Genomic DNA, 14,156 nt, shown 5'->3' on the forward strand with positions numbered 1-14,156 from the left:
CTATTTAAAACAAATAAGCAAAATAAAACCAGAGTAAAAACAAAAGAAGAATTTAAACTCTAAGTGTTTGAGGTGTTTCGTAACATGTAGAAGAAGGAAGGACTAATTCAGTAAAGAAAGAGGAAGAAACATTAACCAGAAACATATCTGAACTTGGACAGTTTAACAGTTTAAACCCTCAGAGCTGCTCCTGTTATTTTCTCCTGGATGAAGGAGATAATCATCTCTTAATGAGGTCAGAAAGTTTCTTTAACAAATTATTCAGTTTGAATTTTATAATTAATTACATTTTTTTTCTTATGGACTGAAATTAAAGCGTGTATTCTTTATAAGTCAAGTGTAAGTTGATTTTTTAGTCATTTCTATTAGAAAACATTGAGACTTGTGTATAATTGAGACAATACGAGACTTGTGTATATCCAGTTCATATCACATATTAAAGATCAGATTTTAAGACATTCTTTTTACTCAGTGTTCTTCCTCCTCACACACTGAACTGTACTGTAAAGGACACAGCTGTAATGAACACTACATTTATATATGCACAGCACTTTACTTTACAATTATAAACACATGGCAGATTTAATCACCTTTTTAGGACATTAAAAAGGGGCATTATTATTATTAAGGGGCAGTGGTGGCTCAAGTGGTTAAGGCTCTGGGTCGTTGATCGGAAGATCAGGGGTTCAAGCCCCAGCACTGCCAAGTTGCCACTGTTGGGCCCTTGAGCAAGGCCCTTAACCCTCTCTGCTCCAGGGGCGCCGTATCATGGCTGACCCTGCGCTCTGACCCCAACCTCCAAGGATGGGATATGTGAAGAAAGAATTTCACTCTGCTGTAATGTATATGTGACAAATAAAGACTGTTTCATTTTTTAAAACCAAACAGTATTTTTCATCTCTGATGATTATACAGGGAGCACTGATGATGTCACTCAGATTGACTCCTCCCCTTCCTCTGCTGTTTCTGATCATGATTTCAAGTAAGTAATTTATCATATTTTTAACTTCATGCTTAATGTTAGTAATATTTGTTCAGCGTCAGCAGTTCTGTGTTAAGTTCCTCTTTTCTGCATCTCTCCCTCTCTCTCTCTCACTCTCTCTCTCTCTTCCTCTGTCTCTCTCTATCTCTCTCTCTCTCTCTCCCTCTCTCTCTCTCTCTCTCTCTCTCTCTCTCTCTCTCTCTCTCTCTCTCTGAACTGCATGACCTGTGGATCTTCTCACTGTGTGCTTATAATAAAAAAATTAATATTTTTCAGATTATTTTTAGTGGAGCGTTTTTTCTCTGCAGGTTTCTCACTGTCTGAGACCTGTAGATGCATTATCAGTACATTTCTGTATTCTGTGTTGCAGGAGTTGTCTCCCAGTCAGAGTGGAGTGTAACTTATACACCGAGCTCCATCTGTGCTGTAAAGGGATCTACAGTGACCATGGGCTGCACATACACATATCCATCTGGTTACACAGTTCAGAGAGCTTTCTGGAGCAGAGAGATAGTTACAGATAAAGAGCCTCCTGATCTGCTTTCAGACCCAAACTACAGAGACAGGGTTCAGTACTTCAGAGACAACCTGAATAACTGCCGTCTCAGACTGAGTGATGTGAGAGAACAGGACCGAGGAAAATACTACTTCAGATTTCTAACAAACCCTGAAGAAAAGTATCAGGGTCCAGATGGAGTTGAACTTTTTGTCACAGGTATGCCACATCAGCTGAAATAATAACACACTGTACTTTATTCATCATAAAACAATATTTTACATTAACACTTGTACACGATTTTCTGTTCAAGAAGTTACATTTTCTTCAAAGAAAACACTCTCATTGAGGACTTTTGTGACAGTTAGCATTAGCTTTAGTTATCTAGCTAATCCTTAAAATTCACTTGTCAGCTGAGATAAATCTGTAAATATTTTAACAGCTTGTTGACATTCAAATATCTGAATATTTCTAGTATCTCCATAAGTGTATAATTTTTAATGCCACAGTCTTTTAGTGATTGAAATAGCTTGGACCTTTCTATACTTGTTGCAGTTCATTCTAGTAATATGTGCCATACTGTTTCAGGGAGTCCACATTTACTACAATTCCCATTTTCGTGTTTCCCTATCTTGTATAAATTGTGGTTTAATGATGTTTGGCCGATTCGTAATCTTGTCAAAATCTCGTCCTTTTTCCTGTTTTTAACGTTTCCTTTCCATCCCCACATTTCTTTGTATTGCATACAGATGTCTTCCTTTTGTTTCTGTGTCCCATATGTTCTGATATCTCTTTTTCATCTCATATCCAATCAATCCTTTTATTTCTACTCATGCCCACACTGGCTCCTTAATATCTGGTTCCTTTAGTGAACTGCTTTTTTCCACGATTCAAGATTCAACAATTCAAGAGTTTGTACAGTTCAGTCCTGTGTGTGTGTGTGTGAGAGAGAGAGAGAGAGAGAGAGAGAGAGAGATTTGTACAGTTTAGTCCTGTGTGTGTGTGTGTGTGTGTGTGAGAGAGAGAGAGAGAGAGTTTTGTACAGTTCAGTCCTGTGTGTGTGTGTGTGTGTGAGAGAGAGAGAGAGAGAGAGAGAGAGAGTTTTGTACAGTTCAGTCCTGTGTGTGTGTGTGTGTGTGAGAGAGAGAGAGAGAGAGAGAGAGAGAGAGAGTTTTGTACAGTTCAGTCCTGTGTGTGTGTGTGTGTGTGTGTGAGAGAGAGAGAGAGAGTTTTGTACAGTTCAGTCCTGTGTGTGTGTGTGTGTGTGTGAGAGAGAGAGAGAGAGAGAGAGAGAGAGAGAGTTTTGTACAGTTCAGTCCTGTGTGTGTGTGTGTGTGTGTGAGAGAGAGAGAGAGAGAGAGAGAGTTTTGTACAGTTCAGTCCTGTGTGTGTGTGTGTGTGTGTGTGAGAGAGAGAGAGAGAGTTTTGTACAGTTCAGTCCTGTGTGTGTGTGTGTGTGTGTGTGAGAGAGAGAGAGAGAGAGAGAGAGAGAGTTTTGTACAGTTCAGTCCTGTGTGTGTGTGTGTGTGTGTGAGAGAGAGAGAGAGAGTTTTGTACAGTTCAGTCCTGTGTGTGTGTGTGTGTGTGTGTGAGAGAGAGAGAGAGTTTTGTACAGTTCAGTCCTGTGTGTGTGTGTGTGTGTGTGTGTGAGAGAGAGAGAGAGAGAGAGAGAGAGAGAGTTTTGTACAGTTCAGTCCTGTGTGTGTGTGTGTGTGAGAGAGAGAGAGAGAGAGAGAGAGAGTTTTGTACAGTTCAGTCCTGTGTGTGTGTGTGTGTGTGTGTGAGAGAGAGAGAGAGAGAGAGAGAGAGTTTAGTACAGTTCAGTCCTGTGTGTGTGTGTGTGTGTGTGTGAGAGAGAGAGAGAGAGAGAGAGAGAGAGAGTTTTGTACAGTTCAGTCCTGTGTGTGTGTGTGTGTGTGAGAGAGAGAGAGAGAGAGAGAGAGAGAGAGAGTTTTGTACAGTTCACTCCTGTGTGTGTGTGTGTGTGTGTGTGTGAGAGAGAGAGAGAGAGAGAGAGAGAGAGTTTTGTACAGTTCAGTCCTGTGTGTGTGTTCAACAGTTCACTCCCAGGTGTTGAGGAGCCTGATGGCTTGAGGAAAGAAACTGTTACACAGTCTGGTTGTGAGGCCCGAATGCTCCGGTTCATCTTTACAGACGGCAAGAGGTTGAAGAGTGTGTGTGAGGGGTGTGTGTGGTGTGTGTGTGGTGTGTAAGAGTGTGTGTGAGGGGTGTGTGTGGTGTGTAAGAGTGTCTGTGAGGGGTGTGTGTGGTGTGTAAGAGTGTGTGTGAGGGGTGTGTGTAAGAGTGTGTGTGAGGGGTGTGTGTGGTGTGTAAGAGTGTGTGTGAGGGGTGTGTGGGGTGTGTAAGAGTGTGTGTGAGGGGTGTGTGGGGTGTGTAAGAATGTGTGTGTGGGGTGTGTGTGGTGTGTTAGAGTGTGTGTGAGGGGTGTGTGTGGTGTGTAAGAGTGTGTGTGAGGGGTGTGTAAGAGTGTGTGTGAAGGGTGTGTGTGGTGTGTAAGAGTGTGTGTGAGGGGTGTGTGGGGTGTGTAAGAGTGTGTGTGAGGGGTGTGTGTGGTGTGTAAGAGTGTGTGTGAGGGGTGTGTGTGGTGTGTAAGAGTGTGTGTGAGGGGTGTGTGTGGTGTGTAAGAGTGTGTGTGAGGGGTGTGTGTGGTGTGTAAGAGTGTGTGTGAGGGGTGTGTGTGGTGTGTAAGAGTGTGTGTGAGGGGTGTGTGTGGTGTGTAAGAGTGTGTGTGAGGGGTGTGTGTGGTGTGTAAGAGTGTGTGTGAGGGGTGTGTGTGGTGTGTAAGAGTGTGTGTGAGGGGTGTGTGTGGTGTGTGTGAGGGATGTGTGTGTGGTGTGTAAGAGTGTGTGTGAGGGGTGTGTGTGGTGTGTAAGAGTGTGTGTGAGGGGTGTGTGTGGTGTGTAAGAGTGTGTGTGAGGGGTGTGTGTGGTGTGTAAGAGTGTGTGTGAGGGGTGTGTGTGGTGTGTAAGAGTGTGTGTGAGGGGTGTGTGTGGTGTGTAAGAGTGTGTGTGAGCGGTGTGTGGGGTGTGTGTGAGGGATGTGTGTGTGGTGTGTAAGAGTGTGTGTGGGGGTGTGTGTGGTGTGTAAGAGTGTGTGTGAGGGGTGTGTGTGGTGTGTAAGAGTGTGTGTGAGGGGTGTGTGTGGTGTGTAAGAGTGTGTGTGAGGGGTGTGTGTGGTGTGTAAGAGTGTGTGTGAGGGGTGTGTGTGGTGTGTAAGAGTGTGTGTGAGGGGTGTGTGTGGTGTGTAAGAGTGTGTGTGAGGGGTGTGTGTGGTGTGTAAGAGTGTGTGTGAGGGGTGTGTGTGGTGTGTAAGAGTGTGTGTGAGGGGTGTGTGTGGTGTGTGTGAGGGATGTGTGTGTGGTGTGTAAGAGTGTGTGTGAGGGGTGTGTGTGGTGTGTGTGAGGGGTGTGTGTGGTGTGTAAGAGTGTGTGTGAGGGGTGTGTGTGGTGAGTAAGAGTGTGTGTGAGGGGTGTGTGTGGTGTGTAAGAGTGTGTGTGAGGGGTGTGTGTGGTGTGTAAGAGTGTGTGTGGTGTGTAAGAGTGTGTGTGAGGTGTGTGTGTGTGGTGTGTAAGAGTGTGTGTGAGGGGTGTGTGGGGTGTGTAAGAGTGTGTGTGAGGGGTGTGTGTGGTGTGTAAGAGTGTGTGTGAGGGGTGTGTGTGGTGTGTGTGAGGGATGTGTGTGTGGTGTGTAAGAGTGTGTGTGAGGGGTGTGTGTGGTGTGTAAGAGTGTGTGTGAGGGGTGTGTGTGGTGTGTAAGAGTGTGTGTGAGGGGTGTGTGTGGTGTGTAAGAGTGTGTGTGAGGGGTGTGTTTGGTGTGTAAGAGTGTGTGTGAGGGGTGTGTGTGGTGTGTAAGAGTGTGTGTGAGGGGTGTGTGTGGTGTGTAAGAGTGTGTGTGAGGGGTGTGTGTGGTGTGTAAGAGTGTGTGTGAGGGGTGTGTGTGGTGTGTAAGAGTGTGTGTGAGGGGTGTGTGTGGTGTGTAAGAGTGTGTGTGAGGGGTGTGTGTGGTGTGTAAGAGTGTGTGTGAGGGGTGTGTGTGGTGTGTAAGAGTGTGTGTGAGGGGTGTGTGTGGTGTGTAAGAGTGTGTGTGAGGGGTGTGTGTGGTGTGTAAGAGTGTGTGTGAGGGGTGTGTGTGGTGTGTAAGAGTGTGTGTGAGGGGTGTGTGTGGTGTGTAAGAGTGTGTGTGAGGGGTGTGTGTGGTGTGTAAGAGTGTGTGTGAGGGGTGTGTGTGGTGTGTAAGAGTGTGTGTGAGGGGTGTGTGTGGTGTGTAAGAGTGTGTGTGAGGGGTGTGTGTGGTGTGTAAGAGTGTGTGTGAGGGGTGTGTGTGGTGTGTAAGAGTGTGTGTGAGGGGTGTGTGTGGTGTGTAAGAGTGTGTGTGAGGGGTGTGTGTGGTGTGTAAGAGTGTGTGTGAGGGGTGTGTGTGGTGTGTAAGAGTGTGTGTGAGGGGTGTGTGTGGTGTGTAAGAGTGTGTGTGAGGGGTGTGTGTGGTGTGTAAGAGTGTGTGTGAGGGGTGTGTGTGGTGTGTAAGAGTGTGTGTGAGGGGTGTGTGTGGTGTGTAAGAGTGTGTGTGAGGGGTGTGTGTGGTGTGTAAGAGTGTGTGTGAGGGGTGTGTGTGGTGTGTAAGAGTGTGTGTGAGGGGTGTGTGTGGTGTGTAAGAGTGTGTGTGAGGGGTGTGTGTGGTGTGTAAGAGTGTGTGTGAGGGGTGTGTGTGGTGTGTAAGAGTGTGTGTGAGGGGTGTGTGTGGTGTGTAAGAGTGTGTGTGAGGGGTGTGTGTGGTGTGTAAGAGTGTGTGTGAGGGGTGTGTGTGGTGTGTAAGAGTGTGTGTGAGGGGTGTGTGTGGTGTGTAAGAGTGTGTGTGAGGGGTGTGTGTGGTGTGTAAGAGTGTGTGTGAGGGGTGTGTGTGGTGTGTAAGAGTGTGTGTGAGGGGTGTGTGTGGTGTGTAAGAGTGTGTGTGAGGGGTGTGTGTGGTGTGTAAGAGTGTGTGTGAGGGGTGTGTGTGTGGTGTAAGAGTGTGTGTGAGGGGTGTGTGTGGTGTGTAAGAGTGTGTGTGAGGGGTGTGTGTGGTGTGTAAGAGTGTGTGTGAGGGGTGTGTGTGGTGTGTAAGAGTGTGTGTGAGGGGTGTGTGTGGTGTGTAAGAGTGTGTGTGTGGGGTGTGTGTGGTGTGTAAGAGAGTGTGTGAGGGGTGTGTGTGGTGTGTAAGAGTGGGTGTGAGGGGTGTGTGTGGTGTGTAAGAGTGTGTGTGAGGGGTGTGTGTGGTGTGTAAGAGTGTGTGTGAGCGGTGTGTGTGGTGTGTAAGAGTGTGTGTGAGGGGTGTGTGTGGTGTGTAAGAGTGTGTGTGAGGGGTGTGTGTGGTGTGTAAGAGTGTGTGTGAGGGGTGTGTGTGGTGTGTAAGAGTGTGTGTGAGGGGTGTGTGTGGTGTGTAAGAGTGTGTGTGAGGGGTGTGTGTGGTGTGTAAGAGTGTGTGTGAGGGGTGTGTGTGGTGTGTAAGAGTGTGTGTGAGGGGTGTGTGTGGTGTGTAAGAGTGTGTGTGAGGGGTGTGTGTGGTGTGTAAGAGTGTGTGTGAGGGGTGTGTGTGGTGTGTAAGAGTGTGTGTGAGGTGTGTGTGTGGTGTGTAAGAGTGTGTGTGAGGGGTGTGTGGGGTGTGTGTGAGGGATGTGTGTGTGGTGTGTAAGAGTGTGTGTGAGGGGTGTGTGTGGTGTGTAAGAGTGTGTGTGAGGGGTGTGTGTGGTGTGTAAGAGTGTGTGTGAGGGGTGTGTGTGGTGTGTAAGAGTGTGTGTGAGGGGTGTGTTTGGTGTGTAAGAGTGTGTGTGAGGGGTGTGTGTGGTGTGTAAGAGTGTGTGTGAGGGGTGTGTGTGGTGTGTAAGAGTGTGTGTGAGGGGTGTGTGTGGTGTGTAAGAGTGTGTGTGAGGGGTGTGTGTGGTGTGTAAGAGTGTGTGTGAGGGGTGTGTGTGGTGTGTAAGAGTGTGTGTGAGGGGTGTGTGTGGTGTGTAAGAGTGTGTGTGAGGGGTGTGTGTGGTGTGTAAGAGTGTGTGTGAGGGGTGTGTGTGGTGTGTAAGAGTGTGTGTGAGGGGTGTGTGTGGTGTGTAAGAGTGTGTGTGAGGGGTGTGTGTGGTGTGTAAGAGTGTGTGTGAGGGGTGTGTGTGGTGTGTAAGAGTGTGTGTGAGGGGTGTGTGTGGTGTGTAAGAGTGTGTGTGAGGGGTGTGTTTGGTGTGTAAGAGTGTGTGTGAGGGGTGTGTGTGGTGTGTAAGAGTGTGTGTGAGGGGTGTGTGTGGTGTGTAAGAGTGTGTGTGAGGGGTGTGTGTGGTGTGTAAGAGTGTGTGTGAGGGGTGTGTGTGGTGTGTAAGAGTGTGTGTGAGGGGTGTGTGTGGTGTGTAAGAGTGTGTGTGAGGGGTGTGTGTGGTGTGTAAGAGTGTGTGTGAGGGGTGTGTGTGGTGTGTAAGAGTGTGTGTGAGGGGTGTGTGTGGTGTGTAAGAGTGTGTGTGAGGGGTGTGTGTGGTGTGTAAGAGTGTGTGTGAGGGGTGTGTGTGGTGTGTAAGAGTGTGTGTGAGGGGTGTGTGTGGTGTGTAAGAGTGTGTGTGAGGGGTGTGTGTGGTGTGTAAGAGTGTTTGTGAGGGGTGTGTAAGAGTGTGTGTGAGGGGTGTGTGTGGTGTGTAAGAGTGTGTGTGAGGGGTGTGTGTGGTGTGTAAGAGTGTGTGTGAGGGGTGTGTGTGGTGTGTAAGAGTGTGTGTGAGGGGTGTGTGTGGTGTGTAAGAGTGTGTGTGAGGGGTGTGTGTGGTGTGTAAGAGTGTGTGTGAGGGGTGTGTGTGGTGTGTAAGAGTGTGTGTGAGGGGTGTGTGTGGTGTGTAAGAGTGTGTGTGAGGGGTGTGTGTGGTGTGTAAGAGTGTGTGTGAGGGGTGTGTGTGGTGTGTAAGAGTGTGTGTGAGGGGTGTGTGTGGTGTGTAAGAGTGTGTGTGAGGGGTGTGTGTGGTGTGTAAGAGTGTGTGTGAGGGGTGTGTGTGGTGTGTAAGAGTGTGTGTGAGGGGTGTGTGTGGTGTGTAAGAGTGTGTGTGAGGGGTGTGTGTGGTGTGTAAGAGTGTGTGTGAGGGGTGTGTGTGGTGTGTAAGAGAGTGTGTGAGGGGTGTGTGTGGTGTGTAAGAGTGTGTGTGAGGGGTGTGTGTGGTGTGTAAGAGTGTGTGTGAGGGGTGTGTGTGGTGTGTAAGAGTGTGTGTGAGGGGTGTGTGTGGTGTGTAAGAGTGTGTGTGAGGGGTGTGTGTGGTGTGTAAGAGTGTGTGTGAGGGGTGTGTGTGGTGTGTAAGAGTGTGTGTGAGGGGTGTGTGTGGTGTGTAAGAGTGTGTGTGAGGGGTGTGTGTGGTGTGTAAGAGTGTGTGTGAGGGGTGTGTGTGGTGTGTAAGAGTGTGTGTGAGGGGTGTGTGTGGTGTGTAAGAGTGTGTGTGAGGGGTGTGTGTGGTGTGTAAGAGTGTGTGTGAGGGGTGTGTGTGGTGTGTAAGAGTGTGTGTGAGGGGTATGTGTGGTGTGTAAGAGTGTGTGTGAGGGGTGTGTGTGGTGTGTAAGAGTGTGTGTGAGGGGTGTGTGTGGTGTGTAAGAGTGTGTGTGAGGGGTGTGTGTGGTGTGTAAGAGTGTGTGTGAGGGGTGTGTGTGGTGTGTAAGAGTGTGTGTGAGGGGTGTGTGTGTGTGTGTGTGTGAGGGATGTGTGTGTGGTGTGTAAGAGTGTGTGTGAGGGGTGTGTGTGGTGTGTAAGAGTGTGTGTGAGGGGTGTGTGTGGTGTGTAAGAGTGTGTGTGAGGGGTGTGTGTGGTGTGTGTGAGGGATGTGTGTGTGGTGTGTAAGAGTGTGTGTGAGGGGTGTGTGTGGTGTGTAAGAGTGTGTGTGAGGGGTGTGTGTGGTGTGTAAGAGTGTGTGTGAGGGGTGTGTGTGGTGTGTAAGAGTGTGTGTGAGGGGTGTGTGTGGTGTGTAAGAGTGTGTGTGAGGGGTGTGTGTGGTGTGTAAGAGTGTGTGTGAGGGGTGTGTGTGGTGTGTAAGAGTGTGTGTGAGGGGTGTGTGTGGTGTGTAAGAGTGTGTGTGAGGGGTGTGTGTGGTGTGTAAGAGTGTGTGTGAGGGGTGTGTGTGGTGTGTAAGAGTGTGTGTGAGGGGTGTGTGTGGTGTGTAAGAGTGTGTGTGAGGGGTGTGTGTGGTGTGTAAGAGTGTGTGTGAGGGGTGTGTGTGGTGTGTAAGAGTGTGTGTGAGGGGTGTGTGTGGTGTGTAAGAGTGTGTGTGAGGGGTGTGTGTGGTGTGTAAGAGTGTGTGTGAGGGGTGTGTGTGGTGTGTAAGAGTGTGTGTGAGGGGTGTGTGTGGTGTGTAAGAGTGTGTGTGAGGGGTGTGTGTGGTGTGTAAGAGTGTGTGTGAGGGGTGTGTGTGGTGTGTAAGAGTGTGTGTGAGGGGTGTGTGTGGTGTGTAAGAGTGTGTGTGAGGGGTGTGTGTGGTGTGTAAGAGTGTGTGTGAGGGGTGTGTGTGGTGTGTAAGAGTGTGTGTGAGGGGTGTGTGTGGTGTGTAAGAGTGTGTGTGAGGGGTGTGTGTGGTGTGTAAGAGTGTGTGTGAGGGGTGTGTGTGGTGTGTAAGAGTGTGTGTGAGGGGTGTGTGTGGTGTGTAAGAGTGTGTGTGAGGGGTGTGTGTGGTGTGTAAGAGTGTGTGTGAGGGGTGTGTGTGGTGTGTAAGGGTGTGTGTGCGGGGTGTGTGTGGTGTGTAAGAGTGTGTGTGAGGGGGGTGTGTGGTGTGTAAGAGTGGGTGTGAGGGGTGTGTGGGGTGTGTAAGAGTGTGTGTGAGGGGTGTGTGTGGTGTGTAAGAGTGTGTGTGAGGGGTGTGTAAGAGTGTGTGTGAGGGATGTGTGAGGGGTGTGTAAGAGTGTTTGTGAGGGGTGTGTAAGAGTGTGTGTGAGGGATGTGTGTGGTGTGTAAGAGTGTTTGTGAGGGGTGTGTAAGAGTGTGTGTGAGGGGTGTGTGTGGTGTGTAAGAGTGTGTGTGAGGGGTGTGTGTGGTGTGTAAGAGTGTGTGTGAGGGGTGTGTGTGGTGTGTAAGAGTGTGTGTGAGGGGTGTGTGTGGTGTGTAAGAGTGTGTGTGAGGGGTGTGTGTGGTGTGTAAGAGTGTGTGTGAGGGGTGTGTGTGGTGTGTAAGAGTGTGTGTGAGGGGTGTGTGTGGTGTGTAAGAGTGTGTGTGAGGGGTGTGTGTGGTGTGTAAGAGTGTGTGTGAGGGGTGTGTGTGGTGTGTAAGAGTGTGTGTGAGGGGTGTGTGTGGTGTGTAAGAGTGTGTGTGAGGGGTGTGTGTGGTGTGTAAGAGTGTGTGTGAGGGGTGTGTGTGGTGTGTAAGAGTGTGTGTGAGGGGTGTGTGTGGTGTGTAAGAGTGTGTGTGAGGGGTGTGTGTGGTGTGTAAGAGTGTGTGTGAGGGGTGTGTGTGGTGTGTAAGAGTGTGTGTGAGGGGTGTGTGTGGTGTGTAAGAGTGTGTGTGAGGGGTGTGTGTGGTGTGTAAGAGTGTGTGTGAGGGGTGTGTGTGGTGTGTAAGAGTGTGTGTGAGGGGTGTGTGTGGTGTGTAAGAGTGTGTGTGAGGGGTGTGTGTGGTGTGTAAGAGTGTGTGTGAGGGGTGTGTGTGGTGTGTAAGAGTGTGTGTGAGGGGTGTGTGTGGTGTGTAAGAGTGTGTGTGAGGGGTGTGTGTGGTGTGTAAGAGTGTGTGTGAGGGGTGTGTGTGGTGTGTAAGAGTGTGTGTGAGGGGTGTGTGTGGTGTGTAAGAGTGTGTGTGAGGGGTGTGTGTGGTGTGTAAGAGTGTGTGTGAGGGGTGTGTGTGGTGTGTAAGAGTGTGTGTGAGGGGTGTGTGTGGTGTGTAAGAGTGTGTGTGAGGGGTGTGTGTGGTGTGTAAGAGTGTGTGTGAGGGGTGTGTGTGGTGTGTAAGAGTGTGTGTGAGGGGTGTGTGTGGTGTGTAAGAGTGTGTGTGAGGGGTGTGTGTGGTGTGTAAGAGTGTGTGTGAGGGGTGTGTGTGGTGTGTAAGAGTGTGTGTGAGGGGTGTGTGTGGTGTGTAAGAGTGTGTGTGAGGGGTGTGTGTGGTGTGTAAGAGTGTGTGTGAGGGGTGTGTGTGGTGTGTAAGAGTGTGTGTGAGGGGTGTGTGTGGTGTGTAAGAGTGTGTGTGAGGGGTGTGTGTGGTGTGTAAGAGTGTGTGTGAGGGGTGTGTGTGGTGTGTAAGAGTGTGTGTGAGGGGTGTGTGTGGTGTGTAAGAGTGTGTGTGAGGGGTGTGTGTGGTGTGTAAGAGTGTGTGTGAGGGGTGTGTGTGGTGTGTAAGAGTGTGTGTGAGGGGTGTGTGTGGTGTGTAAGAGTGTGTGTGAGGGGTGTGTGTGGTGTGTAAGAGTGTGTGTGAGGGGTGTGTGTGGTGTGTAAGAGTGTGTGTGAGGGGTGTGTGTGGTGTGTAAGAGTGTGTGTGAGGGGTGTGTGTGGTGTGTAAGAGTGTGTGTGAGGGGTGTGTGTGGTGTGTAAGAGTGTGTGTGAGGGGTGTGTGTGGTGTGTAAGAGTGTGTGTGAGGGGTGTGTGTGGTGTGTAAGAGTGTGTGTGAGGGGTGTGTGTGGTGTGTAAGAGTGTGTGTGAGGGGTGTGTGTGGTGTGTAAGAGTGTGTGTGAGGGGTGTGTGTGGTGTGTAAGAGTGTGTGTGAGGGGTGTGTGTGGTGTGTAAGAGTGTGTGTGAGGGGTGTGTGTGGTGTGTAAGAGTGTTTGTGAGGGGTGTGTAAGAGTGTGTGTGAGGGGTGTGTGTGGTGTGTAAGAGTGTGTGTGAGGGGTGTGTGTGGTGTGTAAGAGTGTGTGTGAGGGGTGTGTGTGGTGTGTAAGAGTGTGTGTGAGGGGTGTGTGTGGTGTGTAAGAGTGTGTGTGAGGGGTGTGTGTGGTGTGTAAGAGTGTGTGTGAGGGGTGTGTGTGGTGTGTAAGAGTGTGTGTGAGGGGTGTGTGTGGTGTGTAAGAGTGTGTGTGAGGGGTGTGTGTGGTGTGTAAGAGTGTGTGTGAGGGGTGTGTGTGGTGTGTAAGAGTGTGTGTGAGGGGTGTGTGTGGTGTGTAAGAGTGTGTGTGAGGGGTGTGTGTGGTGTGTAAGAGTGTGTGTGAGGGGTGTGTGTGGTGTGTAAGAGTGTGTGTGAGGGGTGTGTGTGGTGTGTAAGAGTGTGTGTGAGGGGTGTGTGTGGTGTGTAAGAGTGTGTGTGAGGGGTGTGTGTGGTGTGTAAGAGTGTGTGTGAGGGGTGTGTGTGGTGTGTAAGAGTGTGTGTGAGGGGTGTGTGTGGTGTGTAAGAGTGTGTGTGAGGGGTGTGTGTGGTGTGTAAGAGTGTGTGTGAGGGGTGTGTGTGGTGTGTAAGAGTGTGTGTGAGGGGTGTGTGTGGTGTGTAAGAGTGTGTGTGAGGGGTGTGTGTGGTGTGTAAGAGTGTGTGTGAGGGGTGTGTGTGGTGTGTAAGAGGGTGTGTGAGGGGTGTGTGTGGTGTGTAAGAGTGTGTGTGAGGGGTGTGTGTGGTGTGTAAGAGTGTGTGTGAGGGGTGTGTGTGGTGTGTAAGAGTGTGTGTGAGGGGTGTGTGTGGTGTATAAGAGTGTGTGTGAGGGGTGTGTGTGGTGTGTAAGAGTGTGTGTGAGGGGTGTGTGTGGTGTGTAAGAGTGTGTGTGAGGGGTGTGTGTGGTGTGTAAGAGTGTGTGTGAGGGGTGTGTGTGGTGTGTAAGAGTGTGTGTGAGGGGTGTGTGTGGTGTGTAAGAGTGTGTGTGAGGGGTGTGTGTGGTGTGTGTGAGGGATGTGTGTGTGGTGTGTAAGAGTGTGTGTGAGGGGTGTGTGTGGTGTGTAAGAGTGTGTGTGAGGGGTGTGTGTGGTGTGTAAGAGTGTGTGTGAGGGGTGTGTGTGGTGTGTAAGAGTGTGTGTGAGGGGTGTGTGTGGTGTGTAAGAGTGTGTGTGAGGGGTGTGTGTGGTGTGTAAGAGTGTGTGTGAGGGGTGTGTGTGGTGTGTAAGAGTGTGTGTGAGGGGTGTGTGTGGTGTGTAAGAGTGTGTGTGAGGGGTGTGTGTGGTGTGTAAGAGTGTGTGTGAGGGGTGTGTGTGGTGTGTAAGAGTGTGTGTGAGGGGTGTGTGTGGTGTGTAAGAGTGTGTGTGAGGGGTGTGTGTGGTGTGTAAGAGTGTGTGTGAGGGGTGTGTGTGGTGTGTAAGAGTGTGTGTGAGGGGTGTGTGTGGTGTGTAAGAGTGTGTGTGAGGGGTGTGTGTGGTGTGTAAGAGTGTGTGTGAGGGGTGTGTGTGGTGTGTAAGAGTGTGTGTGAGGGGTGTGTGTGGTGTGTAAGAGTGTGTGTGAGGGGTGTGTGTGGTGTGTAAGAGTGTGTGTGAGGGGTGTGTGTGGTGTGTAAGAGTGTGTGTGAGGGGTGTGTGTGGTGTGTAAGAGTGTGTGTGAGGGGTGTGTGTGGTGTGTAAGAGTGTGTCTGAGGGGTGTGTGTGGTGTGTAAGAGTGTGTGTGAGGGGTGTGTGTGGTGTGTAAGAGTGTGTGTGAGGGGTGTGTGTGGTGTGTAAGAGTGTGTGTGAGGGGTGTGTGTGGTGTGTAAGAGTGTGTGTGAGGGGTGTGTGTGGTGTGTAAGAGTGTGTGTGAGGGGTGTGTGTGGTGTGTAAGAGTGTGTGTGAGGGGTGTGTGTGGTGTGTAAGAGTGTGTGTGAGGG

The 14,156-nt window shown here is 49.9% G+C and overlaps 1 protein-coding gene across 1 annotated transcript in view; it reads left to right on the top strand.

The window, feature by feature from the left end:
- Window positions 1–14,156, top strand: part of LOC131346920 (B-cell receptor CD22-like) — a 28,222-nt gene that overhangs the window by 4,013 nt on the left and 10,053 nt on the right. Inside the window, exons 2-3 of the mRNA XM_058380721.1 lie at window positions 916–982; window positions 1,353–1,697. Coding sequence (XP_058236704.1) covers window positions 925–982; window positions 1,353–1,697 — 403 coding nt within the window. The 5' untranslated portion in view covers window positions 916–924. The remainder of the gene's footprint in view (window positions 1–915; window positions 983–1,352; window positions 1,698–14,156) is intronic.

Source organism: Hemibagrus wyckioides, linkage group LG26 (genome assembly GCF_019097595.1).
Source record: "Hemibagrus wyckioides isolate EC202008001 linkage group LG26, SWU_Hwy_1.0, whole genome shotgun sequence".
Taxonomy (NCBI): Eukaryota; Metazoa; Chordata; class Actinopteri; order Siluriformes; family Bagridae; genus Hemibagrus; species Hemibagrus wyckioides.